Source organism: Clarias gariepinus, chromosome 28 (assembly GCF_024256425.1).
Source record: "Clarias gariepinus isolate MV-2021 ecotype Netherlands chromosome 28, CGAR_prim_01v2, whole genome shotgun sequence".
Lineage (NCBI taxonomy): Eukaryota > Metazoa > Chordata > Actinopteri > Siluriformes > Clariidae > Clarias > Clarias gariepinus.
Window position 1 is genome coordinate 13,748,773 of NC_071127.1, and position 24,865 is coordinate 13,773,637.

At 39.6% G+C, this 24,865-nt stretch overlaps 2 protein-coding genes across 2 annotated transcripts; both read right to left on the reverse strand.

The window, feature by feature from the left end:
• Nucleotides 1-25: 25 nt before the first annotated feature.
• On the reverse strand, nt 26-14,743 carry nr1d2b (nuclear receptor subfamily 1, group D, member 2b). Its single transcript, XM_053490035.1, has 8 exons — nt 14,222-14,743; nt 11,289-11,513; nt 10,957-11,045; nt 9,090-9,234; nt 5,010-5,665; nt 4,201-4,386; nt 3,878-4,088; nt 26-3,541 (listed from the first exon to the last, which is right to left on the reverse strand). Exons 1-8 carry the CDS (start codon nt 14,238-14,240, stop codon nt 3,345-3,347), a joined length of 1,728 nt encoding a protein of 575 aa, XP_053346010.1. The 5' UTR covers nt 14,241-14,743; the 3' UTR covers nt 26-3,344.
• A 6,155-nt stretch (nt 14,744-20,898) lies between these two features.
• On the reverse strand, nt 20,899-24,843 carry rpl15 (ribosomal protein L15). The gene is made up of 4 exons (XM_053490377.1): nt 24,776-24,843; nt 23,366-23,547; nt 22,563-22,699; nt 20,899-21,257 (listed from the first exon to the last, which is right to left on the reverse strand). The coding sequence occupies exons 2-4, from the start codon at nt 23,535-23,537 to the stop codon at nt 20,952-20,954; spliced, it is 615 nt and encodes a 204-aa protein (XP_053346352.1). The 5' UTR covers nt 23,538-23,547; nt 24,776-24,843; the 3' UTR covers nt 20,899-20,951.
• Nucleotides 24,844-24,865: the final 22 nt, after the last annotated feature.

The window sequence follows — 24,865 nt, forward strand, 5'->3', positions numbered from 1 at the left end:
TTTATATGTAATATATATTATTTGTATATATATATATATTTATCTTACACATATAAATCTAGGTATTTTCACTCACAAATAAAATCCAGTACAGACCACCTTTTGGCAATGCTGTCAGATGCTCAAGATGGACACTGAGAGGAAGCTTAAATGCAGTCAGGACACAGGAATACAAGGAAATTAATCACTCAAAGCTGCGTTCGCTATGACTGAAATAAAATAAAAAAAATAATAAAAAAGCATTTTTACTATCACTGCTATTCACTTCACTGCAAATACAATCAAGTGTCAACTACATCACAATCATTATGAGGTAAGTTTGATATCTTAGTCAAACTAAAGTCTAAGCAGCTTACACAGTCATTCCTCTCGTAAAGTGGAAACACAAGTCAGTAACGCGACTATGTGCTGCTCTGGCACCTTGTCCATCTCCCGCGACTGATCCAAGCTCCCCCTCTCAGCCTGTCTTGTGATATGCTTGTGTGTTGACGACTGATCCAAAAGTGACTCTAATCCCAAAAATTTTTACTTGACCAAAAGAAAAAAAAAAAGAACATCTTCAATGAATCGTGACATACATTGTTCATGTCTCCGAAAGCGTACTGGAAGGACCAACGTCATTTATTTCTCCAGCAGGTTTTCCTCAAGGTGTTGGTGTTGGTGAAGAGGTTTTATCATAGCATTAAGGTGATCAAAAAATTAAGTTTAAAAAAAAAAAAGAACTAAAAAAAAACCTTCTCTCCCAGTGAACATATGGCTGCCAAATGCCCGAGTGGCATAACAGAATTACTGGTTTTTTATTTTTCACCCATCCAACCAAAAAATACAGTACATCAGCTTAACCCCTCAGCAAAAGAGAAAAAAAATGCTTTCTAATAGTTAGCACTGATAGATCCTGCCCTTATATATATATATATACACACTCAGCCAAAACACAGTATTGGTGCTGATTTTAATTATTTATTATTTTTATGGTATACATATGGTACAAAAAATGTAAGTGGTAAAGAAGCTATTTCTAAAGTTTATGCAACATGGAAGTAACAAATCCTGCACCAATCCAAAGTTGCTAACTTGAGCCATTTTGGAGAGATTTGGAGTTTTATATTTGCCCTAAAAATGCTGCATTTTTTAGCATTATACTGTCTCGCTTCAAATAGTAATGATTTAAAATGCACATTATTCCTATTTCTTTGAGTATTGATACTAAAATTGGTGTAAGCCTTTAAAAGCATATGAACTGTAAAAAAATGTTGCTTAATTTGGTTTTTGGTAAAAGCTTAAAAAATCTGTAGTGTCTGTAACCATGTCAAATTCACCATTCTGCATTTTTGAATAAAGCACTTTTTCAGGTTTATGTCTTTTCATGTGAAAGACAGTTAAGATCATTGAAAGATTTAATTTTAAAAAAAGGTTACAGACACTAAAACATAAAAGAGTATGGAATTGTATTTATCAAATATGTTTCTTTTAATCTGATAAAAATATTAATTTGTATGCATATTTCCAAAAAAAAAAACAAGCATGGATTAGAAAGTTCACTTTTTCACATAGGTGAGACACTTTCTAGCACCAATACCATGTTTTGGCCGACTCTATATACAATCTGATAGGCTCATCCATCAGAGAGTGTCTGACCTGAAAGCATTTTTCGAATGTTTTCATTGGGTCCCATTGATAACTACTGGACATTCCATCCAGGTTACTAACTTAGCGAGTTTATTTCTAAATCCCTGTAATATACAAACACTGCCAGAGCGTTTATTTTGTTATTATTAATTAGAATTATTAATATTATTGTTATTCAATTCTACCAAATATAGTCCTATTATTCACAAAACATATACATAGCTGCACCATTATGCTAAACTAAAAATGAGCATCATTCTACTCACCTATTAAAAATACATTTATATCTGTTAAATATTCTCTTTCTGCACGTAAAATCAGCGACACTGCGTCATTTTATCACCAAGTATAGTAAAAAGCATTAATTTAGTAGCTTCTTTCATATTCTTTTTATTCACCTTATCTCTGGTACTAGCTTTTTATATATATCGTGCATATACATCGATCAGCCATAACGTTATGACCACTGACAGGTGAAGTGAATATCATTATCTCGTTACGATGGCGAGTGAATGGGATACATTAAGCAGCAAGTGAACCTTCTGTCTGTAAAGTCTATATGTTGGAAGCAGATAAAATGTGCAAGCGCGAGGATTTAAGTGACTTTGACAAGGGCCAAATTGTGACAGCTAGACGACTGCATCAGAACAACTTTAAAACTTGATTCAAAGAAGGAAAACCGCTAAACCGGGGACAAGATCATGGGCGGCCAAGGCTCTTTGATGCACATGGGTAGTGAAGCTGGCCTGTGTAGTCCACAGGCCAGCTAGAAGCGATCCAATAGAAGCGCTAGTGTAGATGAAATTAAGAAAAAGGTTAAAGCTGGTTGTGATAAAAAGGGGTTTGCTGCATATGCGGCTGTATAGCCACAGACCGATCAGAGTGCCCATGCTGACCCGTATCCTCCACCAAAGGCACCTACAATGTGCATCAGAACTGGACCACAGAGCAATGGAAGAAGGTGGCCTGAGCTGAGAAATCACATTTTCTTTTGCATCATGTGACTGACTGGGTAAGTGTGACATTTGAATGTAACATTGAATAGTTGGCACCAGGATGCAACGAAATAGAGGTGTTGACTTGGCCCTCAAAGTCTTTAGATCGCAATCCATTCAAGCATTTGTGGGATGTGCTGTAAAAATGATTCATGGCGGTCTTACCTCACAACCTACAGGACTTACAGGATCTGGTACTGTGACGTGAGAAGACTAGTATGTCTTGTCAATGCATGGATGGGTCAGAGCTGTTTTGGTGGCAAAAGCGGATGTACTGAGTATTAAATAGGTGGTCAATATGTTATGTCTGATCAGTGTATACAGTATATACTGTGTGTGTATGAATTAGGCACCAACTACTTAAGTAAAAGAAACATTCTTCTACGGTACCTACATCCACCATACATCGTACACAGGATCAAAGAATGTAGACAGCAGCATCTCTCGATCCATAAAACATGAACAGTAAACATGAGTCACATATTGCACAGACAGTTAAGCAGTTTAACTTTAAAAAGAAAAAAAAATTCAAGAAGGTTCTGCTTATACGGCAAAAATTACACGTTACATCTTTGTAGTACAATGTGTTTGATATAACCTGTTGCTCCGTTCTACCTCAGTGTGAGGTAGGAAAGTTCTGATTTGATGAACGTACATACAGAATCTGAAGACTCTTGTGGTCAAAGGACAGCATGGTTAAAGAAGAAGAAGAACTGCCTTTCATGGTTGGACCTTGAAGGCCAGGAGCTGCTCCGAGTGCATGTTGTTGAGCGAGCGTAGCTCAGGCAGTTTGAGAAGCAGCTTGGTAAAGATGGCACTCTCGTTCGGGTGGCTTTGGGTGATGAGGCTGCGCAGGGTGCGGGTCAGCGACTCCTGTAGCGCTTCTACGGACTTCGAGTTCTCCAGGCCTGAACGGTCTGAGGAAACACCAGCGTGATGCGGGTCAGTTTCTTACACTTAAGTTTGCAAGTAAGAGATTATATCCCCAATAGCAGCAAATTCAATCTACTATCCTCCTAATTAGATCATAAGGTTATTAGGTCTGTTTTTAAAAACCCATCAAACACGAAAAGAACATGCAAACTTAATGCCCAACATCCCAGAGGCGGGAATCAAACCCTCAACCCAGGAGGTGCAACCACTATAAATAATAACATAATAAATAATAAGAATTATACGTTGCATTTCAGATGTCATGTACATGCACGGATGCATCCACGTGTTATTTATCTGTAACAGGATGTGAACAGTACCTGCGGAGACGAGGACAACAGCAGTGAAGAGGCTCATCTCCTCCTCGCTGAGGTCCAGAGCACGCAGCTTCTCGCTGAAATCCAGCATAGAGTTAAGCAGGTCACCGGCGCCCATCGAGCACAGCATCTCCACGCTGTACTTCTTTCCACTCAGAAAGGTCACGGTGCGTTCCTTCACGTCAAACAGCGATGCAAAACGCACCACGAGAACCTGCAGTCGGGAATACAAAGCGCCGCGTTCTGATCCGTGTATCAAATTAAAGCTTTTTAAGTAAATGATGAAGTTTACAGTAGATTAAGCATTTACTGTAAGAAGCACATACCTCAAAAGTACCCGCTTTAAGGAGGCTAATCTGGTCATGCTGGGACAGCTCCCTGAAGCCAGGGATGCGTTTGGCAAACTCCACGACCTCCCTGACAGCCGGAGTGAAGCTCATGGAGAACTCCTCCCAGATAGCGTGGCCTGATTTATGTGGGTCCACAAAGGGGGAAGTGTTCATGGGACACACCTGGGAAAGGAAGCAGTAGATGTTTTTTGGAATATTAATGACCCATGTGCATGAGCTACAACAAACTCAGCACTCTTTATAGTCTTTCAGCTGCTCCTGTTGAGAGGTCACCACAGCATACCATCTGATCCGCTCCGCACCCAAATTTGGACAGATTTTACGCCGGATGCCCTTCCTGATGAACAAGCGAGAAACCGACCCCCGAGCCACCAATGCTCCCAAATTGTTGTTAGTCTTTTCGCTGTCCCCGTAAAGGGGTTGCCACAGCGGATCATCCAATCTGCACAACAATTTGGCACTTGACAACTTGGTTTTACACTGGATGCTCCTGACGCAACCCTCCCATTTTATCCGGGCTTAGGACCGGCACTGCAACCAGTGGCTGGGGTTTGGCCATTGGCTGGGAATCAAACGCCAGTCTCACACAAGGCAGGTGAGAAACTTAAACTATATCTAATTTTACTTTGTAGTTTTATTTCTGTATTTTGCCCACCACTGGCCTGATGTCGAATGCAAGATTGTTTAAGTACTGGCTGAATAACTTAAATAAATAACTTTTGGGGGTTTTGGAGGAAAAGACTCGTTTGTTCTTCTAGTTCCTTAAGTAAGTCCAATGTACTCACCAAATGCATCCTGTTGCCTCCGCTCCATGCAGAACCAGCATAGCTCCCACTGGCCCAGGTTCCACTGGAGTTGTGCACCTGGAGCGACTGGCCAATAACAGAGGCCGAACATGCGTGACTCGGGGCAGCACTGGTGAGCAGATGAACCTGACCATTGGAGGCACCGTTGCTCGCTCGAACAGGGCACCGGCTGAGCGCATTATCTTCCTGTGGTGTTTCCTGAGAAGTGCATTGTAAACCCGGGTGCTGGCGAGTTACTGTAACTATGTTATTATGAAGGTTCCAGATCTCTTGCGTGTCCTCCACGATGCGTTCGGCTTCGTGACCCGGCCTCGTTCCGACGGCCTCGTCTTCGCCACTGTCTGTTGCGCTGGATGAGTCAGAGCTTGGGCTCGTGTCCATTGCGAGCAAGGGCTCAGGATCATTGCTCAATTCAGATTGGCTGCTTTGGGGTGAAGAGGCAGGGGAGAAAGAAGGGGCAGCGTGGGGCGTGGCCCCAGATGCGAGCTTCGTCGAGCAAGGTTGAGCCAGGCTGCTGGAAACCTGAGGATTGTTGCCATGCAGCTGGCTGTTGTTCATCATGTTGGTCATGGCGCTCTGCATCTCTAACAGCATGCGCTGTTTCTCTCTCTTTGGGATTCGTCCAAAACGAACAGCTGGGGAGCACATGTAAAAAAAAAAATTTCTTTTTTAAATGTAGTTTACATATCATCATCCTGAGAATATGATCATGCTAGAACTAAACTGTATCCATGTGCATGAATATATACAGTACTGTGCAAAACTATTTGCCTCATATCTTTTTACTAAAAGAAATAAAATCATTATAGATTAAATTAAAAGAAATGCGTAGGAACAAATGTTTTACTGCAACAGGCTGCCTAAAAATTGGTTGTTTAGGTAACAACCTCAGCAGCGACCTCATTTCCCCTCTCGTCTGTTCCAACCAATCAGCATTCAGCATCAGCAGTATACCATATGGATGTTTTGTACAGCTTGAATGATTCATAAGTCACTGTGTGGTGCAGCAAACATAAAACATTCCCAGAAACTAGTCAGGTACAATGGTAAAAAAAAAAATGAAGGGAACACTTAGTCCAGAGTTTGACTTTAATCATACATACACATATAAGAAGCGTTCAAGTCAAACTGGGACTACGTTTTCCCTTCATTTTTTTAGCATTTTTTTAATTAAATGTTATTTTTAAAATCAACCTTACCCTAAAAACCTCCACAATACACACACACAAATTGCAAAAATCCAAATGCATGAAATATCCCCTAAAAAAAAAAGAGCTAAATTAACAAACAAACAAAAAAGAATTCTAAAACACTAACTAAAAATGAAATGTATATCAAAATTTGTTTCAAACTAAAGTCTTTTGCATTTGGTGTCATCTCACCACATCATTAAAAAAATTTGTTATTTTAATAAGTGATGTCAAATATATTGGAACAGCAAGGGGTTTTCCTCTAGGGGTAGGGATCACTGGATCAATTGTTAATTAACAATTAAATTCAGGTAACATATTGGTGTGTACGAGTTCTAATTTTACATGCAGCATTTTCAGCATTTTCCCAAATCATACACAAGTCTCAGTTCAGACCACTGTTTTTCCTTAACCCTTGTCCTTCACCATGGGAGATCCAGTCGTGAATTCCTTATTTCAGCAGGTGGTGTGGTGCAGAGTGCTACAAATCATGCGCTCTTATTTATGCCGTGTGCTTGTGTCTGAACATGTGTGTCTGCACCTGTTCTGGGACATCAGGACTTTCAATTCAAATTGACTTATATAGCGCTTTTAACAAGTGTCATTGTTAAAATAGTCAGCTTGACAGACTTTATATATATATATATATATTATATATATATATATATAAGCCAGGATTAGGGAAAGAAGAACAGGAAGAAACCCTAAGAGGAACCGGACTCTAAAGGGAACCCATCCTCATTTGAGTGATCCCTGGAATATCTGTCTGCTATGAGGCTGAAAGTTATATGAAAGCACTATAACACCAAAAGAAAGTCTACTTTTGTTGTCGGAGACAGAGTTTCAGTCCGGTAGTCACAAATCATCACAAAAAATCCGCCTCAGGGCCTCCGAGTAGCGCAGTGGTAAAGTGCTCGCCCTATCATCCGGGGGGCGCTGGTTCGAGCCCCGGGTGATGCGGTTTTCCTCTCACAGCTGGAGGTCTAGAGAGAGCTGATTGGCCGAGCTCTCTCAGGGGGGAGGGATGAGAGGTACTTGCGCTCCCACATTAATCACGGCTCTACAGCCAATCAGGGGCGTCTGTGAGCTCACGCAAGCGGAAGGAGCGGCTAGCGCTTTCCTCCAAGTGAGCAAGCAGTTCGAAAAGATGCGGTCGGCTGACGTCATGCGGTTCGGAGGAAACACGGGATAGTCTTCGCCCTCCCGGCTGAGTGGTAGTAGTAGCCTTAATGTGGGAGCCCCCTAGTGACGGGGAGGAATTAGGCACGACTAATATTGGGGAGAAAATTGGAAAGAAATATATAAAATAAAAAGAAAATCGCCTCAATCTTCATGATCATCTTCACACTAGAACCGTCCTCAGTCACAAAAGACCAGCAGCGAGCCAGTGGCATTTCATCATCCCTTGTCCTTGTCTAGTTGTGTCAGAATCGTGTGATGATAGTCAGTCGTGTTGAAACCGAGCCGTGGTTTCAAATTCCTGACCTTGACCCTGATATGCTTTGTATGATGTTATCTGCCTATCTTTGATAAACATTGATCTGATTGATCTATTACTTGGATAGCAGTGTTGTAATGTAGAAGTAGAATGAGTTGTTCCTACATTAAAACGATTGCACCTTCCGACATAACTGTTAAAGGTAAACAAAGGCCATTTGTACTCGAAAGGGCAGAACAGTTCTGATCAAAGATTAAAAAAAAAAAAAAAAAAAAACACAAGCAAATTAAATCCAAATGCTTTTAAAACATGATTAACAAGTTCTTGTTCACTACTTATGATGCAAAAATCATGCAGATGCCATTGGCATTGACATGGGTATTATTACAGCTTCCTGTTTCACTGTAAAATTTAAATTCAACGTTCAGCATTCTTAAAAAAATCGTTTCATTTTCATTGGCCAAACATTCAGCTAATTAAATGAATAACGATAATCATTTAATTGTGATAATTACCTTACAGGAAAAATCTGACTAGAGTACAAAAGCCTAATTTTAGCTTAATGATGTCGGGTAAACGACTCTAATTGTCCTATGACTGAACAGCAATTAAATCAAAAAGTGATCAGTTTATATGAAGTGTTGTGTTAAATTAAACATGAAGTGGCATTAAAGGTCTTTAACAGATTAACACAGTTCAGAGATCCGACAATGTGTATCTTTTAATGCTGAAACTAAAAAATAAATAAATAAAATTGCCTCTGTTTCACTCCTCTTCTGAACACACTGTTTCAGTGTCTATGTAAATGAGCTAGTGCTGAGAAACGCCTCCCAGAGTACAGCAGCGCTGAGCAACAAGCCAGAAGAGGAGCTCTTCTCTTCTTTTATTAGGTTTATTTCGTTTAAAGTTTAAACTAAAGCCAAACAAAAATGGAAAAAAGGAACATGTTTTCGGAGTAACCCATCTCAAAATGACTAAAAAGAGAATTTTTGCATAATACATGCCCTTTAACTAATAAAACTGCTCAAATTGCTTGGGAATAAGTTATTGCATGAACAATCACTTGCATACAGTGCAACGATTTAAGCCTGGTCTACTCTAATGCAGGTAAATTCTTTAAAAAAAAAAACATCTCCATCTGGAAGGCATCTAGTGGAAATGAAACTTAAAAAGTCCAGGGTTGGACCTTGACCAACTGGTCCCAACAACCTGGAACAAGAAACACACTTTCTCCAAGCCCTTAAATTTCGGTTTGACTCCACCCTAGGTAGGAGGACCTTGATCAGGTTTGATTCCACCCCCTTGAAATCCTGATCCTTCATCAACACTTCAATGGCCTAAGTTGTACGCTTGCCAAACGCTTAAGCGTCCTGTCCCAAAAATGTCCCGGAGACGTATCGTTTAAGACACAAAGCAAGTGCGCCAACTCACCATCTCTAGACATGCCGACTAGCAGACACTTTTTAAAGCGGCACTGCTGGCACCGGTTCCTGTTGATGCGCATGATGGGGCAGTTCTCATTCTTAAGGCACTTCTTATACTGGATGTTCTGTTGGATGCTCCTCCGGAAGAAACCCTGGGTGAAAGCAAGGAATAAAAGAGAGGAAGTGAGCAAATCAACCATGGCCATCAGGACAGATAGAGAAACATGCAGACCTTTGGGTTTAATAGCATCTTAATGGGAGTTAAACTGCTGTGAGACACAGGTTCTGTCTATCTTTTCAGTAATGGACAGACTTAAGTTTAACAACAACAATCCAGAAAATATGGCCATCTAGGAAAGTAAACTCTATTTTTACATTGTCAAACACAATGTCCAAGTTGTATGTAAATATTCAAAGTGGCAAAAGTGAGAGTATGTGCTTTGGTGGCTCAATGGTACAGTGGGTTTCTCATCTGCCATGCATAGGGTCCGGATTCAATTCCCACCCAAAGACACTGGATGCAGTGCCGATTCCGAGCATGGATAAAATGGAAGAGTTGCATCTGGCATAAACCTTACGCCAAGTTGTGTGCGGATCAGATGGTCCACCATGGCGATCTTTTTAGGATGTATAGTAAAAACATACTACCAAATTTTGTTGGTCTTGACTCATAGTGTCCTATTAGATTCGATTAAATTAGAATAGATTTTATTGTCATTGTGCAGTGCTTTTAATTTCTTTTTATTGGGTTCCAACAAGTGTTTCGCAATTCTCAGAATCCTACAATATATTTTATCATAACTTCTCCTCCTTGACAGTACAAGCAACAATCCTTATCTATAGATTACCAGGATGATGTAATAAAACGACTCTAAATCATTTACACATAGCAGCAAGACCAATACCAATACCACGGTTCCACTGTTAACAGCTGTTGCTTTCTGCCTGACCCGAGGTCCGCACTTCACAATAGGACACCAGGGTGGAATCGGTAACACGAATACTTAGCAAGGTTGGAATTACTGACATGTCCGAATTCCAAGACCCTTAACCCCACGCCATATTGTGATTATTGGCTTAGTGCTGTCTCGCTCAATAACACGGATGTCTGCAAACGCTTGTTTATTCCAAGACTGCTCGAAAAAACATCATCCCATACATACAGTTTCAGCAATGTTTATTGCTCCATACTCTTATCTTTGATGATCTCTAGAGACCTGAAGCCTTTTTCAATCTGGTTATTCTCACTAATAGGTGCTTCTCTAATGTTTAGTCCCAATCCTGTAAGTTCTCATCACCTCGGCAGTGTGGAAATGCTCTTATTTTACTGGGAAGTTTTTTTTTAACCATGCAATTTTACCAAGCGTTTAAATGATCTCTATTCATGAGCACATTTCTTTAACAAAGTTGACGGTTTAGCACCATCATTACAGGTATGAATAATGTGTTGGACAGCTCTTAGCCCAATACGAGTCATTTCAAATCCCCTAGTTGTTCTCGTCGCTTGACACAGGCCAATAATTTGACCAGTTGGAAACAGTGACTCATTTTGATCATGAATGATTAGATCATTTTGACTCAGCGATCTTTTTTTTTTTTTGGCTATAGTCCTGAATGCTTGAACTTATTTGATGTTAATTCATGTATTCATTCATTCGTTCTCACAACATTGGAGTGTATATTTCGGTCACTGACCAGCTTTTTTCTTCTTTTTTTTCATTATATATTTTTTTCCAGGATTAACATAAATAGAGTCTTTATAGATAACATATAATTTAAGTTAAAAAAAAACACCACCGTAAAAATTTGTATTAGGCCGTATGCTCAAAAATATCTCATCGCACATTCAGACTTCCTTAGGTGTGTTTTCTCACCTTGCAGCCTTCACAGGCGTGAACACCATAATGAAATCCTGAAGCCACGTCTCCACACACTTTACACAGCAAGACCAGGCCACTGATCTCTGCAAGAGTTAAGAGTTATGAGTCACCGAGCTGCATGAAGCACTGCTTTTCAAAATGACTGAATACATATATACAGTTTCTGGCAGTGAACCCCAATATATTAGAGTACAAATATATAGAGATTTAAGCATCAATCATTCTTTCTCATGTTATAATGAGGATCAGAAGAAGTGAAAAGTGGTTTACTATACATGAATGGAGATGACAGCTTTCTGTAACTGGTATTTAGTAGGCGTACTCACTGGTGATACCAGATTTGGTGGTGGACGGCGAGCGCGTCTTGGTCGTGCTGTGACTCTGAGGCTGGGAGAAGTTGGCCGGGTTGACCTGCTGTCCGTCATGGCGGGTGGAAAAGGACACGCTAGGCGAAGAGGATGAAAATTGGTAGCTGCTGTTGGAGCTGTCGCTGTGGCACGACTCAGGGCTGGAGGCTGAACTCGACGAGCTGATGTAGGCTATAACGCCCCCTGATGAAGAATCGCATTGGTGAGAGGTGAAGAGAGAGCTTGGAAACTCTGTCAAAGTGAGACATTCAAATAGCTGGGGGTATGTATGTCACATCCATTTCATGTTTTAAATGAAAATGAGCAAACGAAAATTCAGACAGTTTTTCAGACAGTATACCATTGTATACGTTTTTTTAAGAACTTTATTTTAAAGAGCAGATATTATGCAAAATTCACTTTCTTGTTATTTTTTTTTACAGGCAAACAGATGTGCGTGCTTTAACAACCCAATTCATTTTGTTTCTTCACTAATGTGACCTCATATAAGGGAAACCCTCATCCATAGCTCTGCAGTTCTATGTTGGAGGGACGTGGCTCAGCAGTAGCTCATTTACATAGACACTGAAACAGTATGTTCGGAGGAGGAGTGAAATAAAAGGAGTTTGGTGTTAACAGGGTCAGCCTGGAAATAACAAGCACGCTATATTATGTCAGGTTATTCTTTGGTTCTGATGTGCGTTCTGGAACCTTGTTAGGTTTTCTCAGTAAGGTTCTAAGAAAAAAAATTTGAAAAAACTTGCAGCACTTTAAAAATCAATCATGCAGAGATTTTTAGCCACCACGTCGTGCCACCTCTTGCTATTTTAAAAACGCACACAGTGACACATATTAGCAGTATATCAGGCACTGTCTGTTCTACTCTTCTTGTTACTCCTAATTGCATGCACATGTACAACCTCTATTATAATAGATTATTATATAAATTCATGTATTCATCAATAGGTTTTCCATACCGCACACCAAGCTCACACATACTGTAGGTACATAAGCACCTTCGGAATACCAATCATCATATTTTTGTACTTTAGGGGTTACCAGAGTACCTGAAGGAAACCCACAAAGAATAGCGAGAACTCCACACACACAGATCAGAAGCGAGAGATTCAAACTCCCAACCCAGGTCTGAGGGCTGAGACGACAGTACTGACGGTACCCTTACATCCCATACATACATTACAAAAAAAAAAGTCATCAAATTCATTGACTAAAATAAAATCCTTATAACAATTTTATTACTTAGATTGATTTGTGTGTACATGGTTTTATTACTTATCACTTTGTCCAATGTGAATTCTGCCTCTTTCTTTGTGGTTAGGTAACTCCATTACATAAGTGCCCTTTTAGTAGAGTGCAGCTAAACTGACGAGAATGATCACAACTCAAATGTACATTATTGACATCAGTCCATTCCGGTTAGCAAAGTTACATTTGATGGAAAAAGTGTAAAATGTAAAATTAAAAGTAAAAATGTAGTGAGTCATACTTTTATATAAAGTACGCAACAGGTTTTACATTATATATATATATATATATATATATATATATATATATATATACACTGTATATATATATAAATTGAGTATAAATAAAATGAATAAATAAATATTTAGTAGTTAATATGACAATATTGGCGTCATGGTGTCTTCGTGTTTAGCCTTGCCCCTCCAAGGTCTGGGTTCGAGTCCCACCTCGGGGTCTGTGTGCATGGAGTTTGCATGTTCTCCTTGTATCCCGGTTTCCTCCCACAGTCTAAAAACAATCACATTAGGCTAACTGGTGTTCCCAAATTGCCCACAGCATGTGTGAATATAAATGGGTAATCACCATTGGCCTCCATGTTACCTAGTTGGACTACAGTGATTCCAAAATGGATGGATTGATGACAATATTGGGATTCATTGGCAACACGGTGGCTTAGTGTGCACCTTGCACCTCCAGGGTCTGGGTTCGAGTTCTGCCTCATGATCTGTGTGAATAAAGTTCGCATGTTCTCTTCATGCTTGGTGGGTTTACCCCAGGTACTCCGGTTTCCTCCCACAGTCCAAAGACTTATTAGTTAAATAATTGCCGTACAAATTGTCTGTAGTGTGAGATTTCGTAAAATAGGAATAAATACAATGATAATCACCTAGTCGGACTACAGAGGTTCCTAGATGAATAAATAGATTAGGATTAATTAAAAAAATATATTTATAATAGTGAGGCTTGAAAAAATAAAATGCTGCATCAGATCAAAAAGGTTTGTTCTGGATTCATGTTTAACATCCAGGACATTCTGGTTTGCCATAGAGAAGTTAGAAATGACCTAATTGCATATATTAAGTGGTTGAGAGAAGAGACAGAGCTCTCTCTCTCTCACACACACACACACACACACACACAGTGGTGGTGATGGTGTTGAAACACGCTTCAGAAGTAGGTCAGCTCTCAGACACACTGTACACGCCTCACGTGGATCCGCAGCCCAGAGCCACGCCACGCAATTATGTAATACCTACGTCACCGCGCGTTTCGACCAATCAGCGAGCACGCACGGGCAGCGTAAACACACTTGCACATGGCTAGGGCGAAGCGTCCATGTGAATCGCGCGACTGCATTGCCGTCCAAAGGCAGACGTCTTCTACTTATATTTCTTATATTTCTACTATACTATACACATCACTCTCTCAGCAGACGCAAAAACAACCAAAACGGAGCTAGATAAGATAAATGACACTGTTATCTTTCTGTGCTTCTGATAAGCATTAATGATTCATGAAAAAAGTAGCTGGACAACCGGAAGTGGAATAACAGTGTAACATGTACATTACATGCCATGCATTAATATCATTATTATTAATAATATATATATATATTTTTTAATAATAATAATAATAATAATTCTTACCAGCCTTTGCTGATTCCATGTCTTTGGACAACACGAATCAGGTAATCTTCTTTGGTGTGCAAAACTTTCTTTGTATGAAAAGATAATCTGTCACTAAATTAAATCTTCTTCTTTTTTTTTTTAATATAATTAGACTATCAGACTAGCAGATAGCCCTGGATTAAATATCGAGCACCGCTCACTCAGATTTGTTCCATGTGTTTCAAATTATAAGGAAAACCAAATTCATTCCAAAAATCAGCGTGTTAATGAACGCTGCACGCCCGGACTGGTCTTTAAAAAAAAAGAGAGCAATCTAGAGAAGTTCAAGAATAAACCCGAACGTCCAGACAGAAGAGAATGGAGAGACTAACAAACAGCTCGACAGATCTGTAGCGCTGTGCTGACTGTTGTGTTTCGAGTAAAAGTGCTCCTCATTGCGGCCCATGTGACCCAGATCACCGGCTCCTCCTTCAGCGCGCTACTGCATCGGTGTCGATGTAACCCACTGACACACTTTCACACTGAGCTAATGAACGCAGCATTCTCATTCTCAGCCAGTGTTCACTCTGAGGCTCACGAGCTCTATACTCTCTCTCTCTCTCTCACACACACACACACACACACTTTCCTAATCTATTTGTCTCTCTCACTTACACACACACACTCTTTCTCAGTCTCTCTGTCTTTCTCAAGCTCTAGTGTCTCAGTGTCTCTCAATGTCTCTCTGTCTCAGTTTAGTTCAAAAGGGCTTTACTGGCATGAATGTTTACAAAAATTACATTGTTGCCAAATCAATTATAAAAGATTGATTACATCATATATATCATTTTTGTACACAATCTCTTTCAATCTCTCTCTCTCTCACACACACACACACACACACACTCTCTCTCTCTCTCTCTCAATCTCTCGCTCTCACACACATAATCTCTCAATCTCACACACACACACACACACACACTCTCTCAATCTCTCTCACAGACAATCTCTTTCAATCTCTCTCTCTCACACACACACACTCTGTCTCTCTCAATCCCTCGCTCTCACACACACAATCTCTCAATCTCACACACACACAATCTTTCAATCTCACACACACACACACACACACACAATCTCTCTCAATCTCTCTCTCACACACACAATCTCTCTCAATCTCTCTCTTTTACACACACACACACAAACATCTCAATCTCTCTCACGCAATCTCTCTTTTTCTTTCTCTCCCTCTCTCTCTCACACACACACACTTTCTTAATCTATTTGTCTCTCCCTCTTACACACACACTCTAAATCTCTCTCTTTCTCTTATTCAATCTCTCTCTCTTATTAATTTTTTTCTCTCTCACTTACACACACACTCTTTTTCAGTCTCTCTGTTTCTCTCAAGCTCTACTGTCTCAGTGTCTCTCAGTGTCTCTCTGTCTCAGTTTAGTTCAAAAGGGCTTTATTGGCATGCATGTAAAAAAAAATACACTGTTGCCAAAGCAATTATAAAAGATTGATTACATTATATATATCATTTTTGTGCACAACCTCTTTCAATCTCTCTCTCTCTCACACACACACACACACACACACACACACACACACACACTCTCTCTCTCTCTTTCTCAATCACTCGCTCTCACACACACAATCTCTCAATCTCACACACACACACACAATCTCTTTCAATCTCTCTCACTCACTCACACAATCTCTCTCTTTCTCTCTGCTTAAAGTCTCACACAAACATCTCAATCTCTCTCACGCAATCTCTCTTTTTCTTTCTCTCCATCACACACACACACACACACACACACACACACTTTCTTAATCTATTTGTCTCTCCCTCTTACACACACTCTCTCAAATCTCTCTTTCTCTTATTCAATCTCCCCCTCTTATTATTTTTTTTCTCTCTCTCTTTTCTTACACACACTTTTTCAGTCTCTCTGTTTCTCTCAAGCTCTACTGTCTCAGTGTCTCTCAGTGTCTCTCTGTCTCAGTTTAGTTCAAAAGGGCTTTATTGGCATGCATGTAAAAAAAATTACATTGTTTCCAAAGCAATTATAAAAGATTGATTACATCATATATATCATTTATGAACACAATCATTTTCAATCTCTCTTTCTCTCTCTCTCTCTCTCTCACACACACACACACACACACACTTTCTGTCCCTATGTGATATAAGAAAATTAGAGCATGCATATAGGACATGGCAGTGTGACCTAAAATGGCCTATAAAAGTTTAAATCCCCTACAGCATAAATGCTGATCACAAAAAAAAAAAAACATGCTGGATGAATAAGCTTCACTTATATAGTCACAATGGATATGTAGATTTTAATATATAATATCATAGTAATGTCTAAATGTTAAAAGAATGATTACAGTATTTCTTTCCCCTCCTAAACAAATAAATAAACAAAAATAAAAATCGACCTTAAAGATTCATTCATTCATCCATCTCCTGTGTGTGTAAAGATACAACATAAAGAAAAAAAAACTGCCTGTTTATGTAACAACCTCAGCAGCAACCTCAATTCCCCTCTCTTCTGTTCCAACCACTCAGCATTCAGCATCACCAGTATAAATGAATACACGACCTAAAATAAAAATACACCTGGGAGATTCATTCATTCATCTTGTATAACACCTATCCTGTACAGGGTCACCGGGGGCCTGAAGCCTATGCCAGGCATCCTGGACAGGGTGCCAATCCATCACAGGGCACACACACACACATACACACACTACAGGCAATTTGGGAACGCCAATTAGCCTAATCTGCATGTCTTTAGATTGTAGGAGGAGAACATGCAAACTCCACGCACGCACACAGACCCAAGGCGGGAATCGAACCCTCAATCCTGAAGATACGAGGCCACCGTGCCATAACCATTACAGCAACATGTCGCCTTACCTGAAAGATGATTTATTATTTTTTTTTATATGTAAAATTTCGCAACATTTTAAAAGCCGTACTTGGTCATGTGACTGAGAACATGTTGAGATGTAAAGGTACAAATTGTCACGTAATTTCTAATAAAAATATTTGAGTTAAATTGAGCTTAAGAATTTAAATTTTAACTAAACAAGAAAACAAGCGGTCATCAGTTTCTCGCTGGTTCATGCCTTAAGTTAGATGTATTTTTTGTGCAGGTCACTGTGCGGCTTAACAAACAAAAAACATTCCTCTAAAACAGGGACTGGACTAAAAATGAGAGCCAAAAAGTCCTTCGGGAAGCCTGGCGAACTATTGCTCAAGACTACATTAAAAATACAAGAAAGTCCGGCTCTTTGGAAGTGAAAGTATGAAGAAGTGAGGGGGCTCAAGACTTTTGCACAGTAATGAAAATATCGAGAGTTTACACTAGACATTTTCATAAAACATCTGGAAAAGAAAAACAGGCATGACTTATTTTGGTTTTCTTTTTCCTACATAGCCCTAACCTAAACCTGCACTTTTAACCAGGGTGTGTAGACTTTTTAAAGTCATGATCTGTATTCCATTTTGAGAACTGACCTAAAAGCAAGGCTGCTCTAAAAAAAGACAGGAATGTAGTGAATGCTCAGGAACAGCACATTCTCCTCAGCGCAACCAAATCATCCATTGAAACAAGATACAAGACACGTAGGCTGTGCAAATATTGAGGGTATCCACGGTCACACATGATAGTACAGCATGAGTCACGAATGCAAAAGCTCTATGTAGAGCTGGTGTGCTGGGATCATCAACATTGATCATTGATATGATAGCAGACATCAAGAATTCGTATATTTACAGTTACAGATGTATGTGTCTCCATTTGGTGATCGCCGCCATATTTTATTTCTCTGGCAAATGACTTGTGCCAAAATGGACAAAGTGCAGTGAAGGGCGAGGGTGTAAGTATACACTTCTTCAGTATAACACCAATCCTGAATCAGGCCACCTGAGGCAGGGAGCTGAAATCGCTTTTGCATGGCCTGTATGGAAGGCTTTAAGGATGAGGTAAGAAACATACAGATATTTGCAAGGGAAATGATCGCATTTCAGCATCCATGTGTTTCGCACTCGGTGCAAATTAGAGAGATTGCTTTCTCGCACCGTCGTTGACCCCAGAGTGGAAAATCTCTACACTTAACAACTAGGAATGGACCAATCATGCACTTTTTCCTAGTGGAGATAAAGACATTAGTTATTACATTTGGCCATAAGTATTTGGACACCATTTGGACTGTTTCAACTCACGTGACAAAAAAAAAAAAAAAAAAAAAATCCCACCCATTTTCGCAAATTTAAAAGTATTTGGACAGCTGACTGATAAACAATTTGATGGCCAGTTGTTTCTGCCTTGTTTCTTATAGTTATTTTATGGCAGGTTAAGGAGATAAAAAAAAAAAACTCTCGAGTTGATGACGTATTCGATAGTTGTTCATGTGACTTAATGTGCAATCCATAGTACAGGTACTCCCACAAGCATCTCCCACAAGTGCAAATAGTAAAGTATATACACAGTACATACAGTATATAGGCATTATGCAAATTATATATACAGTATATAAAACAGCAATAAATTATATATTACGATATCTATACAAGTTTTTCTTTTCACATATGGTATACTACATAACTATAAAGTTTGTGACGTTGGGTGGGAGACGTCTCTGCTGATGCTGTATACTCAGTAAAGAAGACCATCTTTAAACTGAAAACTCGTCAAAGAGACAGAAGAAACTTTAGTATTGGCTGAATCAAGCATTTGGTCATTTATGTCCTATTTATAAACCAGTTTATTTTAAACCATGTTCGTGATGTTTTGGTATTTGTAGTGCGTTTGCTTAACAAATGAACAGTTTTGTTGTGCGGTTGAAAATTCACCACAAATGTGTGAGACTCGACTTATGATATACTGTCTTGATGTATGATATGAAGTTATTGTAGACAGATATTTCCTAAAGTGAGTGGATTACGAACCTGTGAACACCTGCTTAAAGTGTCAGTAGCTTGGGAAATGAACAGGCCTCAGTCTGCTTATTATAAAATAAGTTATATATATTAATGCTCCAGAATTCAGACAACACAAAATAAGTACTGCACCATGCACTTAAGTATTATCCTGTACAGGGTCACAGAGGTCTTGAGCCTAAACCAGGAGACTTACGGTACAAGGTACATCCTGAATAGAGTGCCAATACATCACATGGCACACACACTACAGAAAAAAACCTAATCTAATGTAATCAGTATGTCTTTGGGATGTTGGAGGAAACCCACCAAGCACAGGGACAACATGCAAACTTCACACCCCCAGACCAGGCGGGAATCGAACCCTTGACCCATTAGGTGCGAGGCTAACCACTACACCACCATGCAGGTTATTTTGATTAAGCAAATAAGGTTTCATTATTAATACATTTAAGCATTTGTTGACTTGCCTTTAGCAGCAACAATTTGGTGAAAGCACCCACCTTGTAAACAGGACATCATGGGTTTGAATCCCAGCACTGGCTGTCGCATGACTCTTCCTAGGTGGCTCAAACGATTAAAGGTTTTGGGAAACTGATAGGAAAATCAGTGTTTAAGCCCTAGCACTGCCAGTCAGCCACTGTTGAGCACAGGCACTCAACCCTACCTGCTCTCTTCTAGCTGACTAAACCCTCCTACATGGGATATGCTAGAAATAAAAAAATTCACTATGGAACCTTAATCTTCACTTGCTTAGAGAGTTGTTTCTCAACACAATTTCAAACAGCATAAAGATATTGTTCATGAAACCCAGGTTTGAGGTCGAACCCTTTTTTCATTCCAAACAATATGTCTGATGATAGAAATGAGTATTGTAAGATTCCTAGCAATTTGTCTCATCAGTCACCACTTAAAACTTTTTTTTTGTTAGCAATTTTGTCTTTAACAACGGGAACTTTAGTGCATCCATTTGATCATAAAACTATGGGTGATCACTTATTTTAATTCTTAACTTAATTCTCTTTGTCATTGTTAGACACACAGGAGAAAAAAAAAATCTAGATCTCTGTAGCTGAAGGCAAAAAAGCCAATTTGTTTTTGCTTATTTCTAGGACAAAAACAAGGTCAGTCGCAGCCTAAACCACTGAACAAATCATGTTACTTTTTTGTTACATGGACCATACCGAGATCCTTAAAAACAAAATGATTAAGATTCATTCGTTTCAGTTCCGAACAGTATTAGGACGCAGTAGCAGGACACTAGATAGAAAATTTATCTCAGGATGTAAATTATATCTTACAATGTTGCACATAACCATTATAACATGCTGTGAAAAGGAGAGCTAGATCAGGATTTGGGAAAAACTCCACGGTAGGGATTCTCAACTTCTTGTGCACATTTTTGCGTTCTCCCCCCACCCCCCTCTTTATTACAGCCATGTTTATTCAGGAAAGGCTGCAAATCAGCTAAAATCAGGAGCCGAGACCACTAAAGGTAAAGGGCAGGGGATTGAGAACCGCTAAACTATGGTCAGCCAGCTACTCTCACTAGTTGTGTAAAACGATATTGGAAACTCGCATTTTATTTTTAGTTGATATGTCCAGACTGTGGAAAACCTTAGCACAGAGGAACTCAATTATTTTAGTAAAAGCTCAGCATTGATTTAATGACCTTGCTAGAAGTAATTGTGTTTACTTGAAACTGGTAAGACAGCATAAAAAAAATAAAATAAAAAAAAACACCAGGCACTAAGTGGACCATATAAAGGTACTTTATTCTGATGAATGTACAGATGTTCGGCACACATATTAGCGGTAACGGTGCAGCTGCAGAGTGTTGCGTCTCCTCCAGGCCGCACGGCGAGAACCGCCGATGGTAAGGTGGAACTTGTGGCCCTTGCCCAAACCACGGCTCTTCTTGCCGGCTGACGTGAGGCCACGCATTTCCCTGTGCTTGTGCACAGCCTTTGTGATCCATTGTGCGTCTGGGTTGCGTCTGATGGCCTTGTGGAAGATGTCGACCAGGACCACCTCGAAAAATTTGTATGTGGAGTCTTCACCCACCCAGTAGGAGCTCAGCACACGGAGACCACCGCAGTGACGCCCAGCACGCTCCTGAAAAGGAAAGAAAAAAGAAAAAAAAGCATTAGTTAAATCCCCTTACAAAATAGTTTGTAGAAAATGAAAACCCAAGGGCTGCATGCTGAAAGGGGGACAAATGGATTCAGCCTCTATGCTGAAATCAGTAACCAAATATCGAGATATCTTTGGTGATCCCTGGTGGTGTGCGCATACTCTGATATCTCTCAACTGTATACAAATAACTGCTTAGTCTTTTTATTGGTAAGAGAAGGTAGTCATGTTAAATTTAAGTTTTTATTGATTTTGAGGTAAGGAATTAGAAGTTGAGCTAAAAGCAAAATTAACAATCTCAGTATGGAGTCCATTACACCCAACAGTAGTATGTATTACCATTTCCGCACTTCTACACCACTGATCGTCATCTTACTAGCACAAAGTTTATGCGCACAACAAACCAGACTAGCACTTGCATTCATTTTTTATCTATAGATAAAATTGTAAAGTTGTATCTGTACATTAAAGATTTACAAAAAGATTTGTGGGGACACGATGTTTGTTTTTTGGAATTTTTTTTCTGTCCATCATTCTGTTTGTGCACGCATCACGTAAAAAATAATGAGGTAACGTACAGGTTTTTTTTTTTTTCATTTCAATAAGCCCACAGGAACAGATATGCTACTTTGAAATGTAAATAAAAAATGCCCTTGTAAAAAAAAATATATAGTATTCTGAAAATCCAACAGATGGCGTTGTACATTTTTTTTTTTTGTTTTTACACACGATTATGATTGTGCACTTGACCTCTATAGATCTCACGCACTTCACAAAAAAACAAAAAATCCAAAATTTAACAGATGGCGCTGTACTTTTTTTTTTTTGCTTAGGAGTACGCAATTAAGTTCAAGACAAACATCTAGTTACAGACACATCTAGTAATTGTATAAAGTATGGTCAGAAACACATTCAGCTGTTCAGAGATGACTGAAAATATTAATTAGTAATAATCTAATTTGTACTGCGGGCACAGAGCTTCACTTAGTAAGTCATGTGCTTTTTGCATGATTGTGCACTTTTTGCAAGCAATGTAGACACATCTACATTTTATCGATATTTAGATCGGCAAGGTAAGCATCTATAAGGATGACTTTAATATGAGGTTTAAAAAATTCTAAAGCTATACAAAAAATAAAAAAGGGCTACCTTCTCAAAGAGCTTATAACAACTGAATATTTGAGAACATTATAAAGTGATCCGAGTAGCCTTGCTGGAACTTGACAAAATCTGCGTAGTGGGATAAACATAGGACAAGTCTGAGAAGCTCGCTCGTAAATAACGTACCTCAGCGACGGACTGCAGGCTGCGAGCGAACTTCAGCTGGTTGACACCGTGATGCACGGGCTTGCCGTATGTGGCACCTTTGGGCACGGGGCGTTTACGGCCACCGCGGCGAACGCGCACCCGGTAGATGACGTAACCTGTGGAAAAGAACACACTTTAAGCAAAACGCAGCATCAGCAACTCGATCAAGAACTCGCAGCAGATTTTTCCCTACCAACACACATTCCCAATAAAATCCTTACTGTGTGACATCATGTCTGTGCCAAATTACACAACAAAGCTCATCTATTGACAGGCTAGACTAATCTACACTCGCTTGTGTCATCAGTCCGATTTGTGAAGAAACTAGGTCTTAAAACATACATTGATGAGCTTGACCCACAAAAGATACATTTTGTAGTACGTTTGTTAAAGTTTGACTATTTTGACTACCTTTGACTATTTTGACACACCCTCCTACTTATTGGTTTGTAGCAGCAGTCACAATAAGAATAAATAAACCGTTTTCCTAGCTTGTAATCCTCCAGATCAAAACTCTCAAGTATAGTTTTGCTAGAAGTGCATCCATTTTCCGAAATCAATACATCTTTGCTCCAGTTATCTAGGTTAAAATGTGTCATATTAGTGTGACTGTTCACTTCAAACACCGAATGCCATTTTAGCAAAATGGGCGCCCATTCATCGCAAAGCACACACTCATACACTACAGCCCGAAGGCAAACATTGTTTCCAGACTGCCTGTATTATACATGAGCACGCTTTGCGTTTAGGCGAGATGAACGCCAACGAAATGGCACGCTTACCTTGCTTGGCCTTGTAGCCCAGTCTCCGTGCCTTGTCGGGTCTGGTGGGTCTGGGAGCGCGGTGCAGGGCGGAGAGCTGACGGTACTGCCAGCAACGAACACGCAGCAGAAAGCGCATCACATCTGACTGCTTCTTCCTCCATAACTCCTGCATGTACTTGTACGCACCCATGATGCCTTACCTGCAAGAGAAATACAGCAGAAGTGCATCAATAATCACGCCTCACACTAAAGTACCTGCAGATAAGGTAAATAATAATATAATATATACACTAATATAATTATATACTAAACAAGTGTAAAACTATACTAACTATAGTATACCAAGTGCACTAAGAGATACCAAGAAACACAGTAGTACTAACTAAAGTGTATACTAACTAGCTGTAATATACTAAGTTAACTAGTAGATCCATCCATCACTGAACCTCTGTAGTCCAATCAAATTACCATTATACTTATTCACATTTTTATGACCACAGTGGGAGCTCTGGTCAACACTTACACACTACAGGCAATTTGGGAACACCAATTAACCTGATCTGCATGTCCTTTGACTGGAAGAGGAAACCTACCAAGCATGGAGAGAACATACAAACTCAATGCACACAAACCCAGACCCTCAACCCAGGAGGTGCAAAGGCGACAGGGCCAAAACCACCATGTCACCGTGCAGATACCAAGATATAAAGCAGACACTAAAGTCCCTGTCTGACCGTCAATCTGTATTATGTCTGTAATATTAATAAATAATACAAGATCACTTTTGTAGTTTGTGTTATACAATGAAGTGTGAGGAAAAAGACAACAGTTAATTTTCTCCAAATGGACATCTCATAATACTTGCACTCTAAAGGCACGCTTCCCAAAAGTTTTGGCCCACCCTGGACAAGAGTACATCAACAAATTAAACCCCCCACTGTTTGGACAGAAAATTAGACGCAGCACATTTTAAATGTCAAAATACAGACTTCAGCACATAAATTATTCTTTAGTAATGAACTCATGCTTGCGTTTCCTGAACCACTACAACCCTGCTTTCAGCTCAACCCATTCAGTCTAACAGAAGAATAACTAAACCACTGATTAAACATACACAAAAAATATATAAATAAGTAAATACAGAATATGTTTTAGTGCTCATTAACTCATTATTAGTTCACATTACACACAGCCTGAACCCTGGCGTGTCTGAGAGCGCGAGCGGTTACCAAGAGCAGCTAACACGGCTAACAAACATCTAAACCCGAAATATGCCACAAAACCGTGACACAGGAGCAAAATACCGACACCACGGACATTATTAAAGCCCCCGGGGCATATATACGAAATATTAAATATAGATGGCTTTATTCAGGGTGAGATTTATACCGGATTCGAGGCTGAGAAAATTAGAAAAGCGTTTCTTACGTGATGGCGTACAAACCGGAAAGAGAGAGCGGATTACCCAGAATGCCTTATGAAAAGCTCGTGCAGGGACTTCCGCTTTAAAGGTTTGAC

Excerpts from the sequence above, each read along its gene's own strand:
- nr1d2b (XM_053490035.1), bottom strand. Across the intron at positions 9,235-10,956 it reads ACGCCTGTGAAGGCTGCAAG|GGTTTCTTCCGGAGGAGCAT; the intron begins GTGAGAAAACAC and ends GCTTTCACCCAG. Across the intron at positions 3,542-3,877 it reads TGTTGTCCTCGTCTCCGCAG|ACCGTTCAGGCCTGGAGAAC; the intron begins GTACTGTTCACA and ends GTGTTTCCTCAG.
- rpl15 (XM_053490377.1), bottom strand. The coding sequence starts at position 23,537 with ATGGGTGCGTACAAGTACATGCAGGAGTTATGGAGGAAGAAGCAGTCA. Across the intron at positions 22,700-23,365 it reads GGGCTACAAGGCCAAGCAAG|GTTACGTCATCTACCGGGTG; the intron begins GTAAGCGTGCCA and ends TCTTTTCCACAG. Across the intron at positions 21,258-22,562 it reads GCCTGCAGTCCGTCGCTGAG|GAGCGTGCTGGGCGTCACTG; the intron begins GTACGTTATTTA and ends TTTCCTTTTCAG.